Below are 25,782 nucleotides of genomic sequence, written 5' to 3' on the forward strand. Positions count from 1 at the left end.
GAATACGTATGTCCTGCAGAAGCAGGCCACATGCATCCACGTGCACACAGACGTGCCAGAGGTGATGGCTCACGGCCGTGGGGTGCAGCCCTGTTCCCCTCTTTCACACCCCCAGCCCTGGACGGCACTGCAGGCTCTGCTCTGGCTCTCATCAATGCCAATGGGAATAAGTGCCAGTGGCCAGAGCATCATGGTGGGTCTCTGCCGGCCTGCTCAGCACCCTGTGCCTCCTCATTCACCCAAATGTTAATGAGCTCCCCTCATTAATGCTCCCAGCTGCCAGGCTGCCTGGGCTTCTCCCTCCCCAAGGCTTGCTGTCCATGCTGGGTGCATGCCCACGGGGCTTTAGCCATGCCCAATCTCCTGGTCCTCCACCCGATCTGCGCCAGGGCTGCTGCTTTTGCAGGATCCCAATGCCCGTGGCTCCTTGCCCAGCCCAGGATGTTGCCCCATCCCCTGGGGGAGCTCAGCACTGTTGTGCCCTGGCTGCCCTGCACGCTGGCTCAGCATCTTTTGCAGCAGCCCCAAGGTCCTGGGCCATCAGCCACCGCGGGCACCCCACGTCAGCCCGCTCCGCTGCAGCTCTCCTGGGACCCTCGGCCACTCCTTCCCCTATGGCTGGCTGGGCCCCAACCGTGCTTTGGCAACCCCAGGGCACCAAACACCACGTCCCTTGCCCCAGCTGTCGCAACATCCCCATGGGCCCCTCGCCCTTCCCAGCTCTCCAACCCACAGCCAAATTCAGCCCCGGGAGGCGCAGGGGAGAGGTCCCAGGCATGCAAAATGCCTAGGAGGCTGTTTACTGGGAGCATGGGGAGAGGACTCGTTGGGACCAGTCAGGAGGATCAGTGCTCGGGCAGCCCCTGGGATGCTGGTGGGGCCTCGGCTGGAGGATGCTCCCTTGGGGTAGCTCCCGGGTTGCTCCCCCATTGCAGTGCAGGCAGCAGTGCCGGGCTGGCCCCGCCCCCTGAATTGACCACGCCCCCTGTGACAGCAGGCCAGGAGGGGATTGGCTGAGGCAGGAGGGGGTGGAGATGAGTGGGTGGAGACTTTGGGTGACAGGTATATAAGGTGAGGTGGGGTGGACTGGGGTGATCTAGTGGAGAGGGTGTTGGTGTCTACTAGAGGTGAGTGGGGATGGGGATGGGGATGGGGATGGGGATGGGGATGGGGATGGGGATGGGGATGGGGATGGGGATGGGGATGGGGATGGGGATGGGGATGGGGATGCTCCCACAGGACCTTCCCGGTAGGCTCCTGGCTGGAGATATTGCTGGAGCGATAGCGTTGAGAGTACCACCATGGATCCCCCTGACTCCCAAACCCCTTGTTGCCCCCTGAGGAGCTGGGGCGAGGGTGCAGCCCCATGCCTGTGTCTCACCTTTGCTCCAGCGCTGACTCAGGGCCCCACATGCTGCTTTACGCAAGAGCTGTGCTGGCAGCAGACTCTGCCCGGGTGGCTGCCCCCAGCCTGGCCCTGGCCAAAGGGCAGGCACAGCCCCTGTGTAAAGGCAGCCGTGCTGGGGCGCTGGCTCACCACTGTGCCGGAGCTGAGCAGAGGAAGTGCTGGTGGGAAAGGGTGTCCTGGATTGGAGAGGAGCAGGAGACCACCCCTACCTAGGGCTGAATCCTTCCTCCCCCGCAGACTGGACTGTCCTTCTTGCAAAGATGGATTACGCCAAGTCCCTGAGCCTGCGCCTGGCTGCCCCTGTCTCCAAGTAAGTGCCCGGGAGCCACCATCCCTGGGGTGGGGGACACCAGAGCACTCCCTCCTTTGAACCTCTCAGCCCCTTGAGTGGATGTGCTGCTTCCCACTAAGACCGAGGGGGCTGGCAATGCCCAGGACTGGTGGTGGGTCTCAGGACACTCCAATCCCTCTATCCCTCCCCAGATGTGTCTCTGCAAGTGCCTCCATGACCCAGCAGCTGCTGTCAAGCCCAGCCCCGCGGCCCCGACCCTACCGTGTCTGCAACTGGGACCGCAGTCTGCGGAAGGGCATCATGGCACACAGCCTCGCTGAGCTGCTGCGCCAGGTGAGCTGGGGGCTGTTGGTCTGTCTGTCGGTGGACTGTCCATCCACCCAGGTGGGTGGTGGGCTGGCCTCCCCCCCTCACTCCCAGCACCCTTGCAGGCTCAGAGTGCCCTGCTCGCCCCGGGTCCTGTCTCGCTGGTGCTGGATGAGGATGGAACTGTAGTGGAGACAGAGGCTTTCTTCCGGACGCTGGAGGAGGGCACGGTGCTGATGGCACTGAGCAAGGGGCAGACTTGGACTGCCTCGAAGGTGAGTGCACCTCTGGGTGGCAGCATCCCTGCTTTGTACCATCTGCATCCCCCCCTAGGAACAGTGGGGAGATGATGCTGGGCTGGGAGGTACCTGGGACGCTGGGTGAGGTGGGACCAGGAGGCTGGGTAACCCTGATCCTGTCTTTCCCTAGACGCCTGGCTACCAGCTAAGCCTGTCCCGCAAGCCCCCTCGGAGGATCGATGTTGCCTGTGTCACGTTTGACCTCTACAAGACTAACCCGCGGGACCTGGGCTGCCTCAATGTCAAAGCCACACTCTACGGCACCTACAGCATGTCCTATGACCTGCGCTGTTACGGGGCCAAGCGGTTGATGAAGTGAGTGCTGGGGGGGCTGGAAATGGCTCCAGGAGTGGGGATGCTGCAGTGGGAGACTAGTCCCCCTGCCCATAATCTCTGTGAGGTGCAAGAAAGGATGCTCACCCCCTTACTCTCTGCCCAGGGAAGCCCTGCGCTGGACACTCTTCACCATGCAGGCCACCGGCCATGTCCTGCTCGGCACCTCCTGCTACATGCAGCAGCTCCTGGATGCCACGGAGGAGACGAAGGAGACGGAGAGCAGCCCAGCAGTGCAGAGCCTCCTGCCTTGCAGTCTCCCACCCTTGCCCCGCAGGAAGACGCTGCAGTGAGGGTCGGGTGCCCTGTTCCCTCTCCTCTGTCACTCCCCCCAGTCCCTGGGGGTCCCAGCACCTTGCTAGGTCAATGCCTGGGGGGAGGCTGCCATGGTGCCTGGCACAGCCTCTCCTTGCACCCTGCTGGCTGAGCACAGCCAGCTCTTCTCTGTAATATGTACTGCTCTGTAAATATATTTATTTAAGTAAAGCTCTACTGACTTTAACTGCATCTCATCTCACTTTTGCTGGGTGGGGTGTTTGCGGGGGACTCAGCCACTTGCCCCACTTGGCACGCTGGGGCTGTGCTGGGTGGTGGTGCAAGAGTATGCAAGAAGGGGACCTGTTGCAAGTGCTCCCCAAGGGAGCTGCTGCCTTTGTCCTCTTTCCTACCACTCCAGCTCCCTGGCTGGCATGCTGGGCCTGCCTCCGTGCCCACCCTCTGACACGGAGCAGAGACCCCCTCCTGGCACTGCAGGCAAGCTATGAGGAGGGGATGGTGTAGATGGGCTCCTTCACTCCAAACCCATTTGCCCATGGTGGTTAGCATAAACCCTGTTCTTGGTCTATTTAAAGGGATGAAAGATGTTCCTGCCCTGTGCTGGTGGTGGCCCTTCTGCTTGGGACCCTGACTGTGCCATGGACACCTAGAGCAGGACTGGCACAAAGGGATGCCTTTTGTCCTCGGGTGGGTGTTTTAGTCCCTGGGGTCCCCAGCCCCCTTGGCAGCCCCATGCAGGGGGAGCTGCTGCAGCCCCAGCCTTGCACGACCCCATGGGCTGGTGCTGCCCTGGCCATGCCCCACAGGGACTGCACCTGCCCCACAGCTCCGGGGATACCAGACCAGGAAACATAACCTGGTGTCACCCAGGCTGTGTTTTATCGACCTGGCAGCTGAGGGGATAGGGGTGGCTGTCCCTGAGTGGGAGGTGGGGAGCCCAGACTGGGCCCCTGAAGTACAAGCCCTGCCAGCCAGGGTGGGCAAGCTGGGATGGAAGGGAATGACCCACTCACCTGCTCTGTGCTGGGAAGCACTGGGGTGAGCTGTGGGGAGGCAAGAGAAGCCATGCTCTGGGGAAGCCCCTCCTGTGAGGCACTGCAGAGGACAAGGGACCTGAGCCACACTCACCTGGAAACCGCACTGCAGGGCTCTGAGGCTCCAGCGTGGGAACAGCCAACGTGGCAGGGACCAGAGCTGGGCTTGAGGCAGCATGGACCACCTGGGGCTGTGGGGGCTTCACTAGCCAGATAATTAACGAGCCATCAGCCTGCAGCCCAGCACCAGCTGGAGCCCAGCCTGGGGGCTGGCAGCTGTCTCACAACACAGGCTGAGGTGGGTGCCAGGGTCATCACTGGGACGCCATGCTCTGCCCCACTGTTGCAGGCTGTCCCTGCCACCATGTGGCTATTCATGTCCAATGTCCCCATGTCCCTGACCCCACGGGGTGACAGTGGCCACTCCAGCCTCCACAGTGTCCCCCACCCGCAGGCAGGCGGCAGCCCGGCTTTATTAGACATATTTATTTCTGTACACACTTATACACACGGTTCCCAAGGTTGCTTCATCCTCGGCTTCAGTGCTGTCTCCCTGCAGGGTCCGGTCCGTGGCAGGGGACACCAACACACTTCCTGGGGTGCCCAGGGCCAAGACCAGCCATGCTGTGCCCCCTCCATATCCCTGTAGTGTCTACCTGGGGGCAGAGCCCCCCTGCAGCCCCCTGGCCAGGGCAGGGCCATGCGCCTGCCCCCTGCCTCAGTTTCCCTGCAGCATTGGCCCTGGCTGCAGCAGGGGCAGAGGTAGGGGTGCCACATGCACCGGGGGCCTGGGGGGGCCGGCCCCCCAACAGCACTGTGCTCCCACCCACAGGGTTCTCAGCCCGGGACGCACAGGACCCCCAACCTGGGGTGAAGTTTGGGAACACCAGAGGGACCTCTGGATGCTGAAGCCACCCCGGTGGAGCCTCCTGGGGGGGGGTCCTTCATCACCCTGACCCCTGCAAGAGGGGATACCAGCAATCGGTTCCCAGTCCCTCAGCCCCTGCAGCCCCCCAACAAGCAGTGGTGGGGGGCAGCGAGGGGAGCTTTACTTGACATGCTCGGCAGCGTGGGAGGAGCAGTAATACTTCTTGTGGGCGATGAAGGTGGAGAGGCTGCTGAACTTGATGTTGCAGAGGCGACAGTACCTGTGGTTGCCGTTGGGCACAGGGCCGGGCACAGCCTTGGCCGGGGGGGTCTGCACCCCCCTGTCTGTGTAGGCGGGGGGTGTGGGGGGCTTGCGGGTGGCTTCCCGCAGTCCCTCAGGGGCTCCAGGAGAAGCAGGGGGCCGGGGTGAGGCTGGGGGCAGGGGGCTGCTGCTGCTATCCCGACCCTCCTTGCCGTTGAAGCTGTCCCGGCGGAGGCGGGGGACAGGCGGCCGAGGGGGTGATGGTGCGGGCAGTGGGGGTTCGGGTGTCCTGCCGGTACCGGGCACCGGGGCATCGGGGAGCCCCTGCCCGGCCGCTGCCGGCTTGGCCACAAAGAGCCCGTGGGCATTACGGAAGTGCTCGAGGAGGTCGCCCTTGACTGCCCCGTTGAGGGGACAGTAGGGACAAGCAGAGAGGGGTCCCTTCACCCCTGGGGGTGGCAGGGCACCCTTGGGGTGACGCTGCAGCGAGTCCGCCCCAGGCGCACTGGGGTAGGGGATGCCGGGGCTCCCTGCTGGAGCTGCCCTCAACCGCACGCCTTCAGGGTCCCCCTCACCGGGGCTGCCGGGGCTGCGCTGGCCCTTGAGGGGGGTGGGCATGGCCCCCTTCATCTTCTGGAGGTGCTCGAGGGTGCGGGGCTGCAGCGGGGTGGCCGGGCACTGGTACTTCTTGTGGGCCAGGTAGCTGTCGAGGCTGTTGAAGCTGATGCGGCAGGCGGTGCACTCGTGGTAGTCGGCCAAGGGGAGCAGCGGTGCCGGTGCCGGTTCTCCCTGCCGCCGCGGCTTCTTGCTCAGGTCGATGGGACCGTCGGCATCCGGGCTGGAGCGGGGCGAGGGGGCAGCCCCGGGAGGGTCAGGGGCTGGCGGTGGGTCGGGGGCCGGCGGGGGTTCGGTGGGGCGGTGAGCGGCCCCGTGGATCTCGTAGAGCTTGCGGCGTTTGCGGGTGCGGAGGGGCTGGGGCAGGAAGGGAACTTTGGGGGCGCTGGGGCGGCGGACTGGGGGGTCGTGGCGGGAGGCGCAGTAGAAACGCTTGTGGACCACGTAGGTCTCGTGGCGGCTGAAGCGGATGTTGCACGCCTCGCACAGCGTCTTGCTGGGGTCCTCGTCCCCCTCGTCTCCCACTGAGCTGCCGGGGCTCTGGCTGTCCTCGCTGCATCGCCCTGACCCCACCTCCACCTCGGGGGACCCCACTTTGCCACCCCCATCCTCTGCCTTCACCTCTGGTGGGGCAGCTGGCGGTGTGGCATCCCGGCCGGTGTCACCGTCCCCTGCTGGCGTCCCTTGTCTGTCACCCGCCGGGGTGGACAGCAGCGTCCCTGGGGCAGGGGGACCCTTGGGTGCCCCGGGAGGGCCTTTGAGCTTGCGTGCCCCGGGGGGGCTGTCCTCGGCAAGGTGCCGGCTGGAGCAGTAGAGGCGCTTGTGCACGTAGTAGTTGTTGATGTTGTTGAAGGTGATCTCGCACTCGAAGCAGGTGGCACCCTTGGGCACCGGCGTGCCGGAGTAGATGGCAGGTGGCACCGTGCCGCCGTGGCCCTGCTTCAGTCGGCTGTGCACCAGCTCCGACATCTTCGCCAGGATCTCCGACGCCTGCGGCACCACCGCGGCTTCATGGCCGAACACGTACTGGGGTAGGAAGACGGTGCCACCGGCCGTGCCTGTCCCCGGCTCGCTGGGCACCGGGCTGGAGCCCGGCGTGGGGCTGGCGAGCTCCGACTTGACCTTCGCTGAGGGCAGGCTGCGGGGGGACGAGGTCCGCGAGCAGGCGTCGGGGCTGCCACCGCCCTCCCCGGGGCCACCACTTTTTGGCACCTCTGCCTCACTCACTGGGCTGCCGGCGGGCTCCTCCTTGATGCGGATGGCCTCGCCGGAGGAGGAGGAGGAGGAGGAAGAGGATGATGGACCTTCCCCATTCTGCGGCTGGGCTGGTGGTGAGAGCTTGCCAGCTCTAGCATCAGGGGGTGAGGCGGGCTGTGCCGGGGGGGGCCCGGTGTCAGGGCCGGGCGGTGGGGCAGGCAGGGGGCTATGGAGCACCACGTGCTGCTGCGGCAGTGCCGGCAGCCCCTCGGGCAGGAACGTTGGGAGGCTACACTTCCGCAGGGACGCGTTGTTCGTCTGGCTCAGCCCTGCTGAGGGGAGAGAGGCACCGGTGTTACCCGACATCCCGGGCACAGGGATGCTCACCCTGTCCCCCACCTCCCCTCCTTGCAGCCAGAGCCATTTGGGGCTGCAGCCCTTGGTGGCAATGCCAGGCTCTGCGCAGGGCACTGGCACACTTCCCCCCCCAAGCTGCAGCCCACGGGACCCACCAGGGGCGAGGGGTTTGGCGGTGGGCAGGGCTGGCCCCGGTGAGTAGACCTCTCCCTTGGAGCCCGGCTGGCAGATCATGTGGTTGGTGACCAGGTGGCTGTAGAGGATGTCCCTCGTGGTGGAGATGAAACCACAGCTGTGGCACATGCCTGCAGGGAACATGGTAAGTGGCTGAGCAGGCAGGAGGGCACCCAGCGGGGCAGGGGGAGACCTGTGGCGAGTGGGTCCCCATCCCCCAGCTCTGCTGGAGGGGACAGAGCTGTCCCCATGGGGATGCTGGGCAGTGCTCACTCACCATTTAGGGTGTCCGTGTGCACCTTCAGGTGACGTTCGCAGTTGGCTTTTGTGGTGAAGGCAGACAGGCAAATCAAGCAGACGAATGGCCGCTCTCCTGAAGGATGGATGGACAGGCAGACATCTCAGTGCTGAGGAAAGGGGGACAGGGACTGCGGGGACACCCCACCAGCTGTGCTGGCCAGGAGGGCACCAGCTGTGGGAAGCAGGATGCCCCCTCCACCTTTACAGGGCTGAGATGGGGGAACACCTACAAGCAAGTTGCCCCAAACCAGTAACCCAACTGGGGGAGAACCTCATCTAACTGGTCATTATGCTGCAGCCCCACAGCCTCCATGCCCCTCCACCCAGATGGCTCCTGGGGTCCTTGCATGTGACTTACGGAGGACAGGGATGTGATTTAAGACAGCTGGCATGGCTTCACCAAGGGCAAGTCCTGCCTGACCAACCTAGTGGCCTTCTGTGATGAAGTGACTACCTCAGTGGACAAGGGAAGAGCTATGGATATCATCTATCTGGACTTCCGTAAGGCCTTTGACATGGTCCTCCACAACACCCTTCTTTCTAAATTGGCGAGATATGGATCTGATGGGTGTACTATTCCGTGGATGAGGAATTGGCTGGACAGTCGCATCCCAGAGGATAGTGGTCAATGGCTCAACGTACAGATGGAGACTAGTGACAAGCGGTGTCCCCCAGGGGTCAGTATTGGGACCAGTACTGTTTAATGTCTTCATCAATGACATAGTAGGATCAAGTGCAGCCTCAGCAAGTTTGTGGACGACACCAAGCTGAGTGGTGCAGTTGACATGCCTGAGGGACAGGATTCCATCCAGAGGGACCTGGACAAGCTCAAGAAGTGGGCCTGTGTGAACCTCATGAGGTTCAACAAGGCCAAGTGCAGGGTCCTACACCCAGGTCAAGGCAATCCCCAGTATCAATACAGGCTGTGGGATGAAGGGACTGGGAGCTAAGAAGGACTTGGGGGTACCGATGGGTGAAAAGCTGGACATGAGCTGACAATGCGCGCTTGCAGCCCAGAAGGCCAACTGTATCCTGGGCTGCACTAAAAGAAGTGTGGCCAGCAGGTCGAGGGAGGTGATTCTGCCCCTTCGTTCTGATGAGACCCACCTGGAGTGCTGTGTCCAGCTCTGGGGCCCTCCGCTTAGGAAAGGCTGGAAGGCATGGACCTGTTGGAGTGGGTCCAGAGAAGGGCCACAAAAATAATCAGAGGGATGGAACACCTCTCCTATGAGGACAGGCTGAGAGAGCCTGGAGAAGAGAAGGCTCTGGGGAGACCTTATTGTGGTTCTTAAAGGGGGCTTATAAGAAAGATGGCGACAAACTTTTTAGCAGGGCTTGTTGTGATAGGACAAAGGGTAATGGTTTTAAGCTAAAAGAGGTTAAATTTAGACTCAGTATAAGAAAAAAATATTTTACCATGAAGGTGGTGAAACGCTGGCCCAGGTTGCCCACAGAGGTGGTAGATGCCTCATCCCTGGAAACATTCCAGGTCAGGTTGGACGGGGCTCTGAGCAACCCGATCTAATTGAAGATGTCCCCGCTCATTGTGGGGGGGTTGGACTAAATGGCCTTTACAGGTCCCTTCCAACCCAAATTATTCTGTGATTCTATGGCTTGGTGTCCCCAGGCTGCAGCAATGTGCCGTGCTGTGCCATGACGTACCGCTGTGGCTCCGCATGTGGATCTCCAGGGAGCTGGCGCTGGGGCAGCTCTTCTTGCACTGGGGGAAGGGGCAGACGCGCTCGTTGGGGTAGGTCTCCTTGGGCTTCTCCTCCAGGACGGGTGAGCCGGCGCTCTGCCGGCTGGCACAGTAGTACATGAGGTGGGCTTGCAGGTTGCGCTCGCTCCGGTACCAGATCCCGCAGTCCTTACACGGGAAGACATCCTCTGCGGAGGGGAAGGGACATGGAAGGCACATGCATCACTTGCATGATGGGCTGGGGACCCTGGCATGGTCCCAATGGGCTGCACCATGTCCCCCCCTACCCCTGCCCTCTCTCCCCGGGGACTCACTGTTAACCACGGCAGTGGCCAGGATGGCGGCCATGCCGGCTTGCTGTGGCAGCAGCTGGATGTCCGAGTGCAGCGCGGCCGGGTACGTCGAGTCGCTGGGCTCCGCTTTCACCGCGTGGTGGTTGGCGATGGCCGGCGGCTCCGCCACCACAAAGGCGCACACAGCCTCGTCCTCCCGCAGGGTGCGCGTCGTCCGGCACCACAGGGCTTCATCTGGGGGAAGCAGGGGGGGCACTGATAAGCGTGGACACCCCCCTGAACGCCCATCCTGCTGCTGTGCTGCTGCCAGCTCATCTCTGGGCCCTCCCTGTCCCCTTCTGCCCTTGTTCCCGCTCCCCTGGGCAGCACTTCCTCCGGCCACGGCTGAGCGCTGGAGATGGGGTGTTTTTTTTTTTTTTTTAATATAAATTTGTAATATTCAAACCCCACTGCCTGCCTGGAGATGGCGGTGTCTGCCCGCGCCTGAGCGCTGCCTGGCACGGCCCTGCCTGCCAGGAGGCTCCCGCTCCGTCCTGCACCAACGCGTGCAGCAAGGCTTGCACCGACTCCTGCACCTTGCACCAACGCGCGCACCGAGTCTCGCCCCAGCTACATGCTTGCACCACTGCTTGCACCACTATTTGCACCAGCCGCTGCGTGCTGGGACACTCCTCATAGCCCCAGGCAGCCACCACGGCCGGGAAGGGCTGGGACAGGGGACAAGCCCCAGGGATGGCCAGTGGTGGGTCATGGAGGAGGCAGACACTGCCCTGGGAGACATTGTGGGGGACACAGGTGCTGGCTGGGGTGTGCAGGTACCGGCAGCGGGCTGGGGGCACGGCCGGTGCTGGGACGGGGGACAGGGACCCATCCCTCCACGGCAGCACCCTTTCCCTCACCCAAGTTCTGAGGTGGCCATGCCTGGCCATCCCCAGACTCCCCCCCATCCCCGAGGTGTGGGGACGCGTGGCACCGGTACCAACCCTTCCTGTAGATCACGGTGTTGGCGTCGGGCTCTCCAGGCACGAGGGGCAGCCGGGACAGCCAGCAGCTCTCGTCCTCCAGCACCAGCGTCACGGGTGGGCTCTGCCGAGGACAGGGAGAGGAGGGTGAGCATCGCTCCCCAAAACGGGCTGGGGTCAGGGTGGGGGGTGGCAGTGGCGGGGTCACGGCGCTCCCCACACAGCCCGTGCCCGGCTCTGTCTTTCTGCATCTCTAATGAATATTAATGAACAGAGAGGAGGGGGGGGTGGAATTAATCTGCCTGATCCTCCGATGGCTGCCGCGGTAACGATATGAAATCTAATTATTCGTCCCAATATTTCTAAACCCTCCAACTCAGCCTGACAGTGGCAGCCGGTTGAGGCCTTATCACCACCAGGAGCCGAGTGCCGGCAGCGTGATAAACCCCACGCGCAGGCGCTCGCACACGCGTGTGTGCGCCCCACGGGTGCACACGCGACACCCGCACACCACTGCTGCTGCTGTGGGAACCCTCCTGCCCCTGCGGGGAGTGGGTGATAAATGGGGCTGGAGGCTTCGGGACCCCCTTGCATGGGATATGGGGATGGGTGCTGCTGGTGGCACACGGCTGGGCTCCCTCGAGGACTGTGGTGGCCCCTCCGTGTCCCCTCCATGTCCCATTGCTGGGGCCAAGAGGGAGAGGAGGGTCTCCGTGGAGCTGTTGCAGATTTGCATGGTGCATGGGGAGACCTGTGGGTACCCCCCCGACAGTCTGGGCACCCTGCAGCACCCCAAGGTGCTCCTAGCACCCCAGGGTGTCTGCCCCGGCTCCCCTCAGCGGCCCCAGCCCCTGTGTCGAGCCCTTCCTTGTTCTCCCTGGAACAAAGAGGTCAGTGTCTCCGCTCTGCACTGCCTGATAACCATCAGAAACTCTATCTGCTCCGCATCCGCTGGGACAGCGTTATCGGGGACGCCCCTGCGCCCTTGCTGTCCCCCCTGTGGGCATCGCCTTGTGGCTGGGGGCGACACAGTGCAGGGGTAGAACGGGGGGACAGCCAGGGGCGATCAGGCGCATGGGGCTCTGTCACTTGTCACCCCTAGGCTGGTGCCACCAGCAGGTTTGCACACCATCCAGAGCAAGGCTAGTTTTGGGGGAGCCCCATGGGACCAGCCTGGGGGGGCAGACAGCCATCTTCCTCCTCCTCCTCCTCCTTTGCCTTCTCCTCCATCAGTGCAGCAATGGGCACACACGATGCTCCATGCCACAGAGGTGTTAAAGCCACCCAACGTTTCCAGTTCCCACTAAAATCCCAGGATGGGATAATCTCCCACATGAAGACAGAAAGCAGAGCCAGGCAGGATTTGGGGGAGAACCCCTGCACACCCCCCGCCCCCCCGCCGCCAGCAACAAAGACGAAGGGACCCGAGGGCGACAGCCCGTATCAGGGATGGGGCTGCGATTCCTTCCTCGCTTCCCCAAGCAGAGATAGGGAGGGAGGCGAGCGGCAGAGGAGAGCAGGGCTGGGAATCATCAGCCGGGCTCGATAAGAGAGCTGCTGAAATGGGAGCAAAAATATTTAGACAATAAATGAAGTATCAGAAAAAAGCTGCGCATATCTTTAAGAAATCAATCATCCTGTACCGGGTGTCTGGACACACGGCGCCAACCGGGAGATAGGGAGCCAAACTGGGCAGATAAGGGTTAATCAAGGATTTAATTCGGCAAAGATAAACGGGCCTGAGCTAAAAAAAAAAAAGAAAAAAAAAGGAAAAAAAGAGCGAGGGAGAGAGGAGGAGGAGGAGGAGGAGGAGGAGGAGGAGGTGGGGATGGAGCCTGGCTGAGATCCTCCAGCCCCAAAGATCCTGGGCTGGAGCTGCGCACGTGTGACTTGGGGGGGTTACGGGGGGGTGAAGGATGTGGCTGGGATGCCAAGGATCCAGCAGCCAGAACACCCCTATGCGCACACACACACCTCCATGTGCACACCCATGCACATTTATGCACTCAGACACCCCAGTGCTCGCCCTGGCACAGCGTGTGGCTGATGGTGTGCTCCTGCCACCAACGGCCACCAGCCCTGCCGCTGCCTCCTCTCCTGCCCCTTCACCATGGGCTGCAGAGCCCTGGTGCTTCCCAGGCACAACCACAGGCCCCGGGAGCAAATTTGAGGCGGGAAACCCAGACCCCATCTCCTCTGCGAGGACGTATGTGCCACAGAGCAGCCTGCTCACCTGCAGCCATGTGCAGGAGGGGACAGGCAGCATCCTGTCCCTCTGTGATGCTCTGATCTCAGGGCAGTGGGCAGCGTATGGCAGGAGAATCTCCTGGGCACCCAAACCAGGCGATTCCCGGGGGTCAAGAGCTCAGGCAGGGAGAATCCCTCCCAAACCGAATCCTCTCCCCAAACAAGTAGTTTCCTCAGGACCACCATCCCCAGAGCCCGCGGTGGTGCTCCTTACCGTCTCGCTGTGCCCCGGCGATGCTGGCTCACTGTGGATGCTGCCCTGGAAGGGTCCCCAGGAGAAGCCCTCGGGGAGGCTCCTGCGAGTTCGCACCCGTCTCTCCCCATCCTGCACCACCAGATCCAGCTCATCTGCGGGGAGACAGGCACAGCATCAGCGATGTCCCCCAGCCAGACCCCCGGCAGCCCCAGGTCCCCGGGGATGTGGGCACCCACTTGGAGCTGAGAGCTGCTGGTGGGTGCCCCAGGGCTGTGTGTCCACAGTGGGTGGGTGGGTGGGATCTGGCCGCTCACCGGGGGATCCGGGCACGGCACGGGGGGTCCGAGCATGCCGTGGCGGAGCGGAAGGAGCATTTCCCATCCCCGCACCCAAAGTCGCAGCTTCTTCAGGGCTTAATGGCTTTGATTATCTGATAAGCCTCTGGTTTAATGGGTTAGATAACATGTTAATACGCTATGAAGGCTGCTCTAAAATGTTTTAACTGTGCCTTTGTCTTTCGGAGCGCAGATAAGATGGCAGGTAACCAATACGCAGATGGATGTACACTGGCTGCCCCTTGCCGTGCACCAGGAAGGAGCCAGACGCTGCACCCCAAAACCCAAGATGCTCCTCAAAGATGGTGAGTGACCCACTGGGCCACCGTTGGGGCATGGTGCCCAGGGCACCCAGCTGTGTCCGAGAGGGCTCCCAGCACCCCGGGGTGCTCTGAGGCAGAGGTGGGGTCACCTGCCCAGGACCCTGCCTAAAGCCACCTGCCCAGAGCCCCATCCTTTGAGGGCAGCGTGGCAGACACAGCCGGTGCCCGGGTCCCGTGGGCGGGGAGGAGGCTGCGCTCGTTTGAAGGCAAAATTGCTTTCAGAGCTGGGAGCGCAGGGAGGATAAAGCGATCCCATGGCTGCGGAGATTGAAATCTGATGTGTTTATTAGCCAGGCTGACATCTGGATCCTCTCGGCGCTGGGGTGAGTTAAGGTGAGCGACTAGAAGCATTGGGTGGTGAGCGTGGGTTGGTGGCGCCCGCGATCACCTGGGTCCCGCTGTCACCTGCGGGTCCCCTCTGTCTGACGAGGAAGCCCTGTGCTGCCAAGGATGCGGCTCTGAGCGCACCCCAGGGGAGCAGCCAGAGCCCCTCAGCAAAACCTGCTGCCTGTTGGGACGCAGGCTGGAGAAAAGGTGTCGAAAGTCCCTGAAGTCTTTGGGTCACCAGGCTGGTCCCCATGCTTAGGCATGTGCCACCCTCCATCCCTGTGCCACAGCCTCCAGCATGTGCTGGTGAACGGAGAGGTGGGCTCTGCCTGCAGCTCCTCTGCCTTCCCCTTCCCACGGCACCTCCTGCCTGCAGCCCCTCAGCGCCTTCAATCCAGGAGCCCTCGGTTTGGAGCCAGCATGCTCAGAAAGCCACCCCGGCCGCAGGGATCCCAGCTCTGTTTCTAGCTGGGATTTCATCCCCAGCAGAGTGGTTTTGGGAGCGAGCACGGCCCTGCCTCTGCCCACCCCACATCCCTGGCACCCCCCTGCCACCCACTGGCTCCATCTCAGGACAGGGAGGAGGAAGAGGGTTGGGGCCTTTGAGGAGTTGACGGGATTTATTCCCTGGCATGAACTGGTGCCAAGGATGGGCAGCAGCAGCCCCTAGCCTGGCTGGTCCCTCCCATGAAGGACCCTCCATTGCAGTCCCAGAATCCACAGGCCACTGGTCCTTGCACCCCCTGGCTCCAGGGAGGGGACAGCAAACTCCTAAATCCCCAGGACAGCCCCAACGGTGGTGGCTCTCCTGTGGCTTTGCCACCCCGTATAGCCTGGCTGCTTTTGGGGAACGGAATCCAACTGCCACCTCCTCCCCTCTGTGCTCCCCCCTTTTTGCCCCCCCTTCCCCCTGTCTCACTGGTAATCAGCGGCGTTTGGGTCAGGAGACCATGTCTCCGAGATAAGAGCGTTCGCCTGACACTTCCCATGTCAGAGCACTTCATCTTCTGTGTATCAATCCCCAGCAGAGAAAACACGCAGGCGCTGATAAAGAGAAAACCGTTCCAGACAGGGGGACAAAAATAGTGTTGCCGGAGCCGGCCCCGCTCCCCGCCAGCGCCCGATGGCCACGGCACCGTCCGGTGGCCCAATCTGCCAGTGTCGCCCTGAAAACGGGGCGGTGGTGAACCCCCGGCCAGTGGTGCCGAGGGGTTCTCCGTCTGGATGGGTGTCCCTGCACCTGGCAAGTGACGCTGCCAGAGCCCCTGCGGTACCCGCTGTGCCCACCTTGACATAGCCAGAAACAAAAGAGAAGGAAAAAGGTGATTTTTCAAACTAACCACATGGCATCGCTGCGCTTCTCCCTTGGCACGGGGAAAACGATGCTGAGTTGGGATGAGGCAGCCTGGGACATGCTGTGTGTTCACAATGTCCGCACTTTGGGAACAAAGCCTAAAGCAAGCGAGCCGTGTCCCCATGTGGGGACAACCGTGGCAGTGGGAAGCAATCCCCATTGCTGTGCTCTGATGGTGCCACATCGCCCTGCCTGCAACCTGGGGAGGTTGGCAAGAGCCGCTGCCAGCCCATGGGGTGTCCTGGGTGACCCCCAGCAGCCTCCCCGCCAAGCGGCAAGGAGCAAAGTCCACAGGCACAAGTCCCCTCCCCACGGGACCCCCCCCGGCAGGTGAACACCACCCCGGGTATCTCATCTGGCCATCGGTCCCTGGCCAGGCGGTGCCCCGCCGTTATCGCAGGAGGGTTTATCTCCCCGATCATTAACCAAATTGGGCAGGGACCCGTCTGTTTGCTTTGGGTTGCAAAGAAAAGCGGCAGAAAGGAAGGAAGGAGGGGAAACCCCCCCCCCCTCCAGTGAGCTGGGTGCACCTGCTCGGCACAGCACGGATCCCGGTGCTCTGCCTGCTGCTGAAACATGGGGTGCCAGGGCTGCTCCCTGCCCCCCTGGGACCGACAGCGCCTGCTCACCCGGCACTGTGCCTCGGCTTATCTCCCCATCGAGAGATTTCAAAGAAATAGGCTGAGCTGTGCCGGAGAGCAAAGATTAATCCTGTCATCACGCCACAGCCACGCATCGGGCAATCAACGGCTGAGAAGGCACGGCTGGCACCCAAGTCCCCAGGGACCTGGGGGTCCCCGCTAGGCACACAGGGAGGGACGAAGCCCGCGGGATTGCACAGCGCTGGTGAGGCATCACCATGAAACATCCTCCGGCACGGGGTGACCACAGGATTGGGGTGTGATGAAGATGAACTTCTGCAAGATCCCATCTGCAAGGTGATCCACGACATCCTTACGGCTGGGGAAATAGATAGTGTAGCCAGCTGGGGAGGCACCATCGGAAGCTGTGCCCGCTCCTGTGGCCACCCAGGTTTGCTCCTGGATGCCTCAGAGGTGCAGTTGCATCCATGCATCCGCATTTGCTTTCCCTGTGTGAGCAAGCAGGAGGGAAGAGCAGAGGGTGCCTGCTCAGCCTCGGGCAAACCCACTGGTCCCAACCCAAGCAGCTCCCGCATCCCCTCGCTCCAACTGCATCCGCGCGACTTTAATCAAACCCGAATGAACCAGCTCTGCCCCTCGGCATGGATCTGGGCTCGGAGGTCCCCAGAGTGTTTGCAGCTGCCTGGATACTATCTGGATAAATACTGCTATCGGGGTGTCACAGGACTGTGTCCCAACATCAGCCACACCGTGCCACTCCTATTAATACAGCGCTTTGCACCTGGATCCGGGGGCTGCCAGCCCTGGGGGGAGCCAGGGGTACCAGGGATGCCTGGTACAGCCCCCCAGTGAGGCCCAGGTGATGCAGAGCCTGGGGGAATGGGGAAGAACTAGCGGTCTCTGCTCCCATCCCAGCACATACAGGATGTCCTCATGGCATGGGAACCCCCAAGGGGGCGGGGGGGACGGATGGATGGATGGATCCATCCACTGGTACCCAACCTCCCATGGCTTTCCCGCTCCCACCCAGGGAAAGCTGAGCTGGAGAAGCCCCAATTTCCCCGACAGCCCTGGCCCGGCCCCGCCGTGTGCCCCAGCTGCTGTTTTTAGAAGCGGCGAACGCGCGGCGGAAGGAATAAATCCTGACAACTCAACTAGCGAAATGATGTGATGGCACCGCTCCGATAAGATGGAGGGAGGCGATTGGGAAGAGTCTTAAGCTGCGAACACGCAGCATCTCCACTCTTCACCTCCGCTCACAAAGGGAAATCTCTCCAAAGGGGCTAAGGAGATTATCCCGGCTTTGCCGTCCCGGGTGCTCGAGTAATCAGGGCAGCCTTGGGGACGACAAAGGAGTGAGGAGGGTTTAAATTCGAGCCTTGCTGGGCTGCGCCTGCTTGGGCTCAGCCTGGGGCTGCTCTGGCTGAGCTGCCGTGGACCAAGGGGGAACGGTCGTGGGAAAGCTGGGCTGCTGCTGGCTCTGACCTCCAGCTTTGGGGTGCGGGGGGGGGCACCCCAGTGCCCCAGGGGGGCGGGAGCTGAGGGGAGATTTCTGCCTTTATCGCTCCTGCCCATCGCTGGCAATTTATTGATTTTTTTTTTTTTTTAACAGAGTACAAAAGCAAATCTTTATCGGGCTGAACCCTGCCCCTGGTTAATGGAGGAGCTGTGACCTACCCTGGAGAGGAGAGCAGGCACCTCCTGGTGCCTGGGTGAACGGTGGGGCCAGGGAGGGGGGCGATGGCACCCAGGAGGTGCTGCACCCCTAAAGGGCCGGGCACCCTGCTCACCAGCTGTGGTGCACAGCTGGCAGGCGCTGGCAGTGGGGCTGGCACCGCCTGTGCCATGCGTTGCCCGGGGATCGCCCTTCCCGTACGCCTCACGCAAGCCAGGGTGCCCTGCCCCAGCAGGATGCGTCCCGATAAGCCTCGCAGGGACATTTGTGTTTGGGGTGTTGTTGTGTCCTGCCGGGATGTGGGCCTGACGGGGTTCCCATCCCCATGGGGTTCCTGTCCCCAGGGGGTCCCTGTCCCCAGGAAATAAATGGGAGCTGTGCCCACTAGGACAGGGACAGGAATAAACACTGGGAATAACGTCAGAAATTGCTCAGGGAGGATGGGAAGGAGGAAAACTTTCCAACTCCCCCAGGGCTGCCAAGGGTGACTGGACCCCTCTGCAGTGAATCCCTAATCCCTACTCTGTCCCCACTCTTGGGACTGCTGGGACCTCCCAGCTCTGCCCACGCTAGTGCCAGGCAGGGGGTAGGGGTGCACTGAGGGGGGGGGGGCAGGAAGCTAGGGGGAGAGGAAGGGGAGAGAAGGGGCCCCCGGAGCCGATGCAGAGGGCAGATAACCTCTCCGGAAAGGGGAGGGGACCACATGGGGGGGTCGCTGCCACCCCGCCAGGCAGGACCTGCCTGTGGGGGTGAGGAGGGACAGCACCCAGATGGAGGAGGGGAGTGGGAGCTCAGCTTCACACCAAGTCCAAAAGCCCACCGGTCCTCAGGGTTCTCACCCCAAGTATGCAAGACTTATTTCTCCTTCCCAAGGGAAAATGGAGGGGAGGATGGGGACAGACAGGGGGACGCTACCTGCAACTCTCAAGACCCCCCAGCGCTACTCAATGCAGGGGTGTCCCTCCACTCCAGCAATGTCCACAAACTGGCTCATGCCTCCCTTCCACCCCAGCAGTGTCCTCAAACTGGTCTGAGCATCCTTCCACTTAGCAATGTTCCCAAACCGGTCCGAGTATGCCTTCACCCCATCAATGTCCCCAAACCAGTCTGAGCATCCATTCACCCCATCGGTGTCCCCAAACTGTCTTGAGCATCCCTCCACCCTGCAGTGTCCCCAGACAGAGGGTAGGGACTTGTGGTTAGGTGAGCTGTACCCAGCAGGGACAGGGTCCCCTTTGATGTCCCCAATCCAGGACAGGTGCCACTGGCCCTGCTGGGACCATCCTCAGCCTGATGCCAAAAATCCCACCCCAAGCCAGCATACGGCTTGGCCAGATACAAGCCAGGCAGGGGGAGTTCAAGGTCCTGGGAGACCCCCTGAATTGGGGGGGCTACTGCCCCGAACCCCAACTTCTCCCCATCCCCCAGCAATCTAACACAAACACAACTATCTGCTGCTCAGCCCGGCTCCCAGCGATAAAGAGAAATAGCTGGAATAATTTTTCCCACCCACACATACCAGGGCGGAGGGGAAGGGGGAGCGATGGGGCAGATGCGGCGCGGTGCCGGCCATCCGGACGAGCCATCCCTCCTCGCCGTGCCCTGCTCGCCCCGATAATAAACCTTGAGGTTTGCAGACAAACTCCGGGCAGCTGGAGATTATTCAGGCAGGAGTCGCGGCGCAGATAAACACAACCGAAGGCGAGCGGGAGGCGAAGGGGAAGGGGAAGGCAGCAGGGGAAAGGGAAAAAAAAAAGTTTGCAGTTTTAATTAGAAGCATCAATAAAAAAAAAAAAAAAAGAAGCTGCTCTGCCCCATCCCAATATCCCGCACGCAGAACTGGTGGTGAGGATGGATTTGGGGTTCATGGCAGGTCCCAGGAGAGGTGGATCTGTGCCATGCTCTGTAATTAACCCAGAGCCATCGTTACCAGCCAGGAGCAATTAAATAAACCCCGAACAGACGAGCCGGCAGCAGGGAGGTGGGTGCTCAGTGCAGTGGAAATCTTGGTGGGGACCCAAATAGCAAATAGGAAAGTGGGTGAAGAACCCCCTGGGAGTGACCACTGCTCTTTTGGAGAGGGTGGTGGGACACGTCCAGGGACACAAGGCAAAAGCCACCCTGGGTCTGGCCCCATCTGCTCCATCCCGTCCCTATTGGTGGCCCATCGGTGTCCCCACAGGGACAAAAGCAAAAAGCTACACCCCACCTTGCCGAAAGACAAGCGCTGGCTGGATTTCCCAGGGGCTGCAGCCTCCTGGCAGCTCCTGATGGGGATTCTCCAGTGTCTTGTAATGCGGCTGAGCAGCCTGTCCCTCAGCAGGGCTCTGCTCTCCCCCATTCCCCAGCCCCAACAGGAGAAAATTGTGAAATTTGTTATTGTTTTTCACCTTATCCCTCTAGGAAAATTGGCCCAACACGGTAAGGTTGGCTGGGCAGCGATGGGGTGGGAAGGAACAGCCTTGGGAGGGGAGCTGGAGGCTGTAGGTGCTCCTGAAAGTCTCTGCTACCGGCGCCGCTTCAGAGTGAACAAAAACAAGTGGGAAAGATGGAAACCTGGGGCATGGAAGAGAGCTGCTGGTGGGGCTGTTGGGAAGGGTTTGGGGGAATCTGGAGAGGATGGACATCCCCTCTCTAGTCCCGCCACAGGATGAAGCGACTGGCACGAAGCATGGCCACACGCCATCCCAGCATCCCATTGGGAAGCAGAACAAAGTTGGTGTGACCAACCACCCCGACTGAAAGGGCGGCACATCTGTAAAGGCTCCCAAGTCGAGGATTACAGCCTCCAGCTCCCGGGGATCTGCATATCAGCCGGGCGAGCGGCAGCCCCCTCCAGCGAACAAGGTCATTTCAAAGATAAAACAAAATACTCCTTCTTCCTCGCTGGCATGCAGGGCCAAGGAGCCCCATGGCGAGGTCCCAGCACACCGTGTCCCCACGCTGCCAAGCCTCTGGCACAGCGGTGCACCCAGCGGGCAGCAGTTCTGGAGACCCAGAGGACAAAGCCATAGCGGGTGTGACCCAGTAGCCCCCCAAAAAGGGCCAGGGGAAGGCGAGACCCCACATGTATGAACAAAGGCGCCCGGAGCAGCCCGCTTGCCCCTCCCTCCCCCAGCTGCGCTGCATCTTTGCGGCTGCCATTGCTGACATACGGCGGATCCTGCCAGATAAAAAAGAAAATTCAGGCTGCTCAGAGTTTCCCTTTTCGCCAGCTCCATCCCTGATAAGTGCAGAGCCTGCAGAGCGCCTGATAGACGGGCTATCGCGGCGGTTGGTGCGAAAGGAACACCCTATCGCTGCAGCATCGCCGGACCGCCATCAACTCCCAGCCACACAGAAATTAATACCACTCCAATTACCAGAATAGAGATGGGCTGGGAGAAGGCGATAATAAAATCTCTTTTACATAAAGAATGCAAATAACCCGCTCTGGCGAGGGAAGGGGGGAAGGGGAGGCACGGCCAGAGCCGAGTCTTCGTGGTCCCTTTTGGGGAGCCTGTGGTTGATGGTGCTGCCGGGATACGGGGCTGCGCGGTGACATGACCCCTGGGGTATGGGGGCACCCATGAGTTTGGCTGGGATGCCAGCGCAGGAGTGGGGAGCCTGGCGGTGCTGGGGGCAAAGGGCCGGGGAGCAGATAAGGAGGAGCTGGGGGTGGCCTCGCAGCTCCTTCCTGCCCGGCACGCAGGAAGGGCTGGGATATCAGCGGGGCCGGCGAGCGCTTCCCCTCGGATGGGGCGGGAAGGGGGAGTGGGGCCATGGCTACCCGCCGGGCCGTGGGGATTTCGGCAGCTGCAGGAGCACGTGCGCTGGCAACCGGCGTTTCCCAGGGCTTCTCCATCACCCAGCCCACATGGGAGGCTGGTGGCATTGAGGACACACCAGGGGACCCCCCCCATCGCATCCATCACTGAAAGGCGATCACTGTCCTGCATCAGGGTCACCTCTTCCCATCACATGCTGCTTCAAAACCAGATCCACCCTCATTGCCCAGCCAGGAGGTCCCTTGGGAAGAGCGGGATGTGGGCAGGGGCTGGCAGCACAAACAGAGCCCGAAACGTGGCACATCAATTCTGAGGGGGGTCTCAGCTTCCCCTCGTCCCATTGCCGTCTGCCCACCGGGTGCCATCCCCAGCGGACGGGCACCCACAAACCCAATCTACACAGCGGAGCCCTGACAGTAACCCCATCGGCGGGTTGGTTTGGAGATAGTGGGGCGATAGGGCGCGGGGTACCCACATGGCATGCCTGGCCTCGCCGGGCTCCCAGGGTGCCAGCAGCCCCGGCGCGAAGATGCTGAGAGGCAGATAGACGGCTGTATTCGCTCCTTGGGGTTTTGATAACCATCGCAAAACCACTTGAGCGTCGCTCTTGTGGTTGCCAGGATGTTTGCAAAATGCCCTTGCGAGCGCGGGGCAGTGCAGGACGGGGTCGAAACCTTCCCTGCGCTGGGGAGTGCGATGCCAGCCATGGTGCTGGCATCCCCGCCCCGCATCTCCTGGCTCAGTTTTTACCATCTCAACAGCAACATGGGGATGCGAGGGACCCACAACCATCATCTCGTACCTCCTCTCCCAGCAGAAGCGCTGGCATTTGCAGCCTGCCCAGCTCCCAGTGCTCCTCATACTGTTTTTTGCAAGAGATGGCAAATGCCTGGGGGCTGCCTCAGCCCGTGGTTCAGCAAGGATGCCGGAATGGAGTGGGATGACTGGCCACACACTAGGGACTTACCTGGCCCGTTCCAGGTGTCCGGCTCCTGTGGGTTTTCTCCGGGATCCAGCTTCTCCGGCTCCTTTGGACTCTCCGGGGTGTCTCTGGACTCTGCAGCAGGAAAGGGAAGGCAGGAGATCACGCGTGGAGAATTTCAGAGGCAGCATCCTGTGGGGGTCAGGATCACTGGACTGGCAACCCCCTGGGGTCAGGATGTGTGTGGGTTCACCCCTGAGGATGTGCACGGGGGGGTTCCCCCTCAAAATCCCTGTGTCCAACCCCCACCATTGCCCATCCAGGGGATCCCCTGGGCCCCATGGGACGACCCCAGCCAAGAGATCACCTGCGCCCCACGGGATGACCCATAGGACAGCCAAGCCCACCCACACACTATCCTCAGGGATTTCCCGAGAATCCCTTGGGTGGGCACCCACTTCCCACCCCCTCAAAAAACCTCCGCATCTCTCCCATCCCACTGTGGGCCCCACGTCACCGGGTTCAGCCCCACTCCCGTCACGGCTCTATTTGTGGCGTATTCATAGCAACTTGATAACAATTATTTTCTCCATTAACTGCTGCTGGAGATGCAGCTGATAAAGCCTATCTGCATATGACAATGTGGAAGATTAGCGCCCAAAGTACATGTTTGCCTTGGCGTCCCGGGCGGATAACCAGCACGGAGCCCAATCGATCGGCGCCAGAGCGAACACCCAGGGGTGACGTCACCGGCATTGGAGATTATTAATACAGGTGATAAGCGGAATGATTAACATCAAATAAATCAATCACCGGGTATAAAAGTCCTATTATTTTTGGCTATAAATCAAAGTGCCTGGCATATCGATTTTTATCCATCGCGCTGAAAGCTTTAGTGGCCGTTATTGCTGCTCGGCGTTATCTCTGCTATCACCTTTTTATCGAGGCAGGCTAGTGCCAGGTGCAGCTCCGCACCCGGGCTCCCAGCTCCCTCGCCCCCAGCCCGGCTCCCCCATCAGATAAGAGCCGCTCGCTTCTCCCTGCTGCCGAGCAAAGTTTGCCGGCGAGCCCTCCCTGCCCCGGCTATGGGGGTGCCAGCGTGGATCCCTCCTCTTTCCCGGTGCATCAGGGGTTGGTTCCCACGGTTTCGGGGGACGCTTTGCTCCCCGTTTGCTGGCGGATGAAGGCAGCGGGCGCTTGCCGGGGACCGGCCGGCTCCATTAGCCGGCGCAGCCTTGCCCTGCCGCGGTTATCTGGAAGGGCGCTGCAAACATTAACTGATTAGGATTTGCCCCCACCTCCACAGGAAGGAACTTAAAGGATATCTGGGGACTGTTTCGGCCCGGCCCTGAAACACAGCCACCTCTGGGGCGGGGCACGGCACGGCGCGGCGGCAGGCAGGCGGCGGCGTGGGCAGGAAGCAGGCAGCAACGGCCCTGGCCCCCCACCATTCCTATCCCCATCCCCATCCCTTCGGTGGCTGCTTTGCACCCCGGGGACTCACTTTGCACCCCAAGAAGGGTCGCTTTACAACCCCCACGTCACTCCACCGTCACCGGCAGCTCAGCGCCGGGGCGGGTGAAAAGCGCTGAAACGGATACAGGGTGACGGTGCTTATTAGCAGCCATCACGGTGAGCAACCCGCCTCCGGTTTCCACCAGCCCGGCTTGTGGCCCCCCCCACCCCAAGCACACCGCTGCCCCCCGCCAAGCTGAGATTGCTCCTGCTTGTGCCAGCTGCGGGGAGCATCCTCACTCCTGGCCGATTGCTCGCCATCACCCCAGAGCCAGCCTGTCCCCAGTGGGTCCCGCCACCAGCCAGAGGGTGCCTGCAGGGATGGAGCACCCCAGGGAGACTGGGGGGGGGTCTCACTTAATCAACAGCCCACCCCTCAACGGGTAGGATGCTTCATTTGCTAATTAACACCATGTACCAACAGCAGAGATGATGCCCAGGATGCTGGCATGCCCGGCAAGTTGCTCTGGTGGCAGAGTCCCTCTCCATGGCGGGGGGACATCACATGGCGAGACTCACCTTCACTGCCAGGGGGGCTGGAGGTGTCGCGCTCAGCAGAGCCCTCATGGTCCGAGGCAGCCCCCTCCCTCTCCAAGGGGCTCTTCTCCCCCACTGGGCCATCCTCGCCTTCCTCCATCGCTGCCAGGGAACCTGCCGAAACACAGAGGGGGTGGTTATGGGGGGAGAAAAATGGAGGGAAAACACCCCAGTGGGATTTGCCAGTTGGGAAATGTAGGATGCCAGTGCCTCTGGGGCTGGGAAAGGGTCCTTTCCCTGACCCACTCTGGGCACGGTGCCCAGAGCAGATGCCCTGCAGCTCTGCATGCCACAGGAAGGAAAACCTTGTCCCCAGCCAGCCCTGTGGTCCAGCATCTCTCTTGTCCCCTTGCAGAAGGGGTTTATAGAGCCACCGCCTTGCCCCGGGGTGTCCCCCGAGGGATGCCCAGTTCCCCCCGCAGACATCATAGGGAACGAGCTTCTCATCTGCCTGGGACGTGAGAGAGGTCCCCATGTGCCACAGGTACATGGCCGTGGCATGGCGAGGTGCCCATCCTGCTGCAGCCCTCACCTGCACTTCCCACCTGAAACCCCCCCTCCTGGTGCCTGTCCTGGACAGGGTGAGGGACCCCAGAGACCATCCCTCACAGTCCCCGGCACCCCCTGTCTGATGGGGCACCCACAATGCAGCCCCCCCCGCCATGCCCACAGCCCCAGACAAAGGGGATGCTGCAGGAGGGACACAGGGTGCATGGAGGATGCAAAGAGGGTGCATGTGGGGGACACCCCAGCAGCCCCCGCCCCGAACAGCCCTGCCAGCCCATGCTGCCGTTTCCATGACAACGCAGCATCCCCCATCCCTGCCGAAACCAAGAAGGAAAGGAAGAGCGGTGCACGCGGCTCGTGCCGCACGAAGCCACACCGGGGGCTGCCCGGTGCCCCATCTGGCACCACCCGCCGAGCCCGGCACACGGGCAGGGGGACCAGCACGGTGACAAACCATCTGCAGACCTCAGCTGCTCTCTGTGACTCCAGGCATGTATATTTACAGCGGGAGAACAAAGAGCCCATAATCTATACAAAGCAGACAACAATGAGCGTGAATAAAGAGGCTGCCGGAGAAGGGAAGGCAATTTATTCTAATTCTGCTAATTTCAGTTCCAGCACAATTAAAAAGGCTCTGATAATATTCAGAAACAATCGCCAGCTAACAAATCGTTTCTCTCGCTGTAAATGAAACATTGTTAGGCTAATTTCTTCTTTCACGCCTTCACGGCTCTTGGGCTTCTGATAAAGTTAACCCGACTCTCGCCTGCTCCACGGCTTGGCACCTCCAGCCTGCCCAGG

The 25,782-nt window shown here is 61.6% G+C and overlaps 2 protein-coding genes across 2 annotated transcripts in view; one reads left to right on the forward strand and one right to left on the reverse strand.

Annotated features, from left to right (window-relative positions):
• The first annotated feature begins 1,099 nt into the window (after positions 1 to 1,099).
• Positions 1,100 to 3,138, forward strand: CIDEC (cell death inducing DFFA like effector c). The gene is made up of 6 exons (XM_074158031.1): positions 1,100 to 1,127; positions 1,646 to 1,718; positions 1,892 to 2,033; positions 2,132 to 2,281; positions 2,436 to 2,620; positions 2,745 to 3,138. The coding sequence occupies exons 2-6, from the start codon at positions 1,669 to 1,671 to the stop codon at positions 2,929 to 2,931; spliced, it is 714 nt and encodes a 237-aa protein (XP_074014132.1). The 5' UTR covers positions 1,100 to 1,127; positions 1,646 to 1,668; the 3' UTR covers positions 2,932 to 3,138.
• A 1,858-nt stretch (positions 3,139 to 4,996) lies between these two features.
• ZFPM1 (zinc finger protein, FOG family member 1) overlaps positions 4,997 to 25,782 on the reverse strand; it is a 39,965-nt gene continuing 19,179 nt past the window's right edge. The window contains exons 2-10 of the mRNA XM_074158195.1: positions 24,457 to 24,588; positions 22,468 to 22,557; positions 13,136 to 13,269; positions 10,696 to 10,798; positions 9,734 to 9,946; positions 9,383 to 9,607; positions 7,698 to 7,793; positions 7,402 to 7,551; positions 4,997 to 7,218 (exon numbers count right to left, since the gene is read on the reverse strand). Of these exons, the coding sequence (XP_074014296.1) occupies positions 4,997 to 7,218; positions 7,402 to 7,551; positions 7,698 to 7,793; positions 9,383 to 9,607; positions 9,734 to 9,946; positions 10,696 to 10,798; positions 13,136 to 13,269; positions 22,468 to 22,557; positions 24,457 to 24,588 (3,365 nt within the window). The remainder of the gene's footprint in view (positions 7,219 to 7,401; positions 7,552 to 7,697; positions 7,794 to 9,382; positions 9,608 to 9,733; positions 9,947 to 10,695; positions 10,799 to 13,135; positions 13,270 to 22,467; positions 22,558 to 24,456; positions 24,589 to 25,782) is intronic.

Source organism: Numenius arquata, chromosome 13 (assembly GCF_964106895.1).
Source record: "Numenius arquata chromosome 13, bNumArq3.hap1.1, whole genome shotgun sequence".
Taxonomy (NCBI): Eukaryota; Metazoa; Chordata; class Aves; order Charadriiformes; family Scolopacidae; genus Numenius; species Numenius arquata.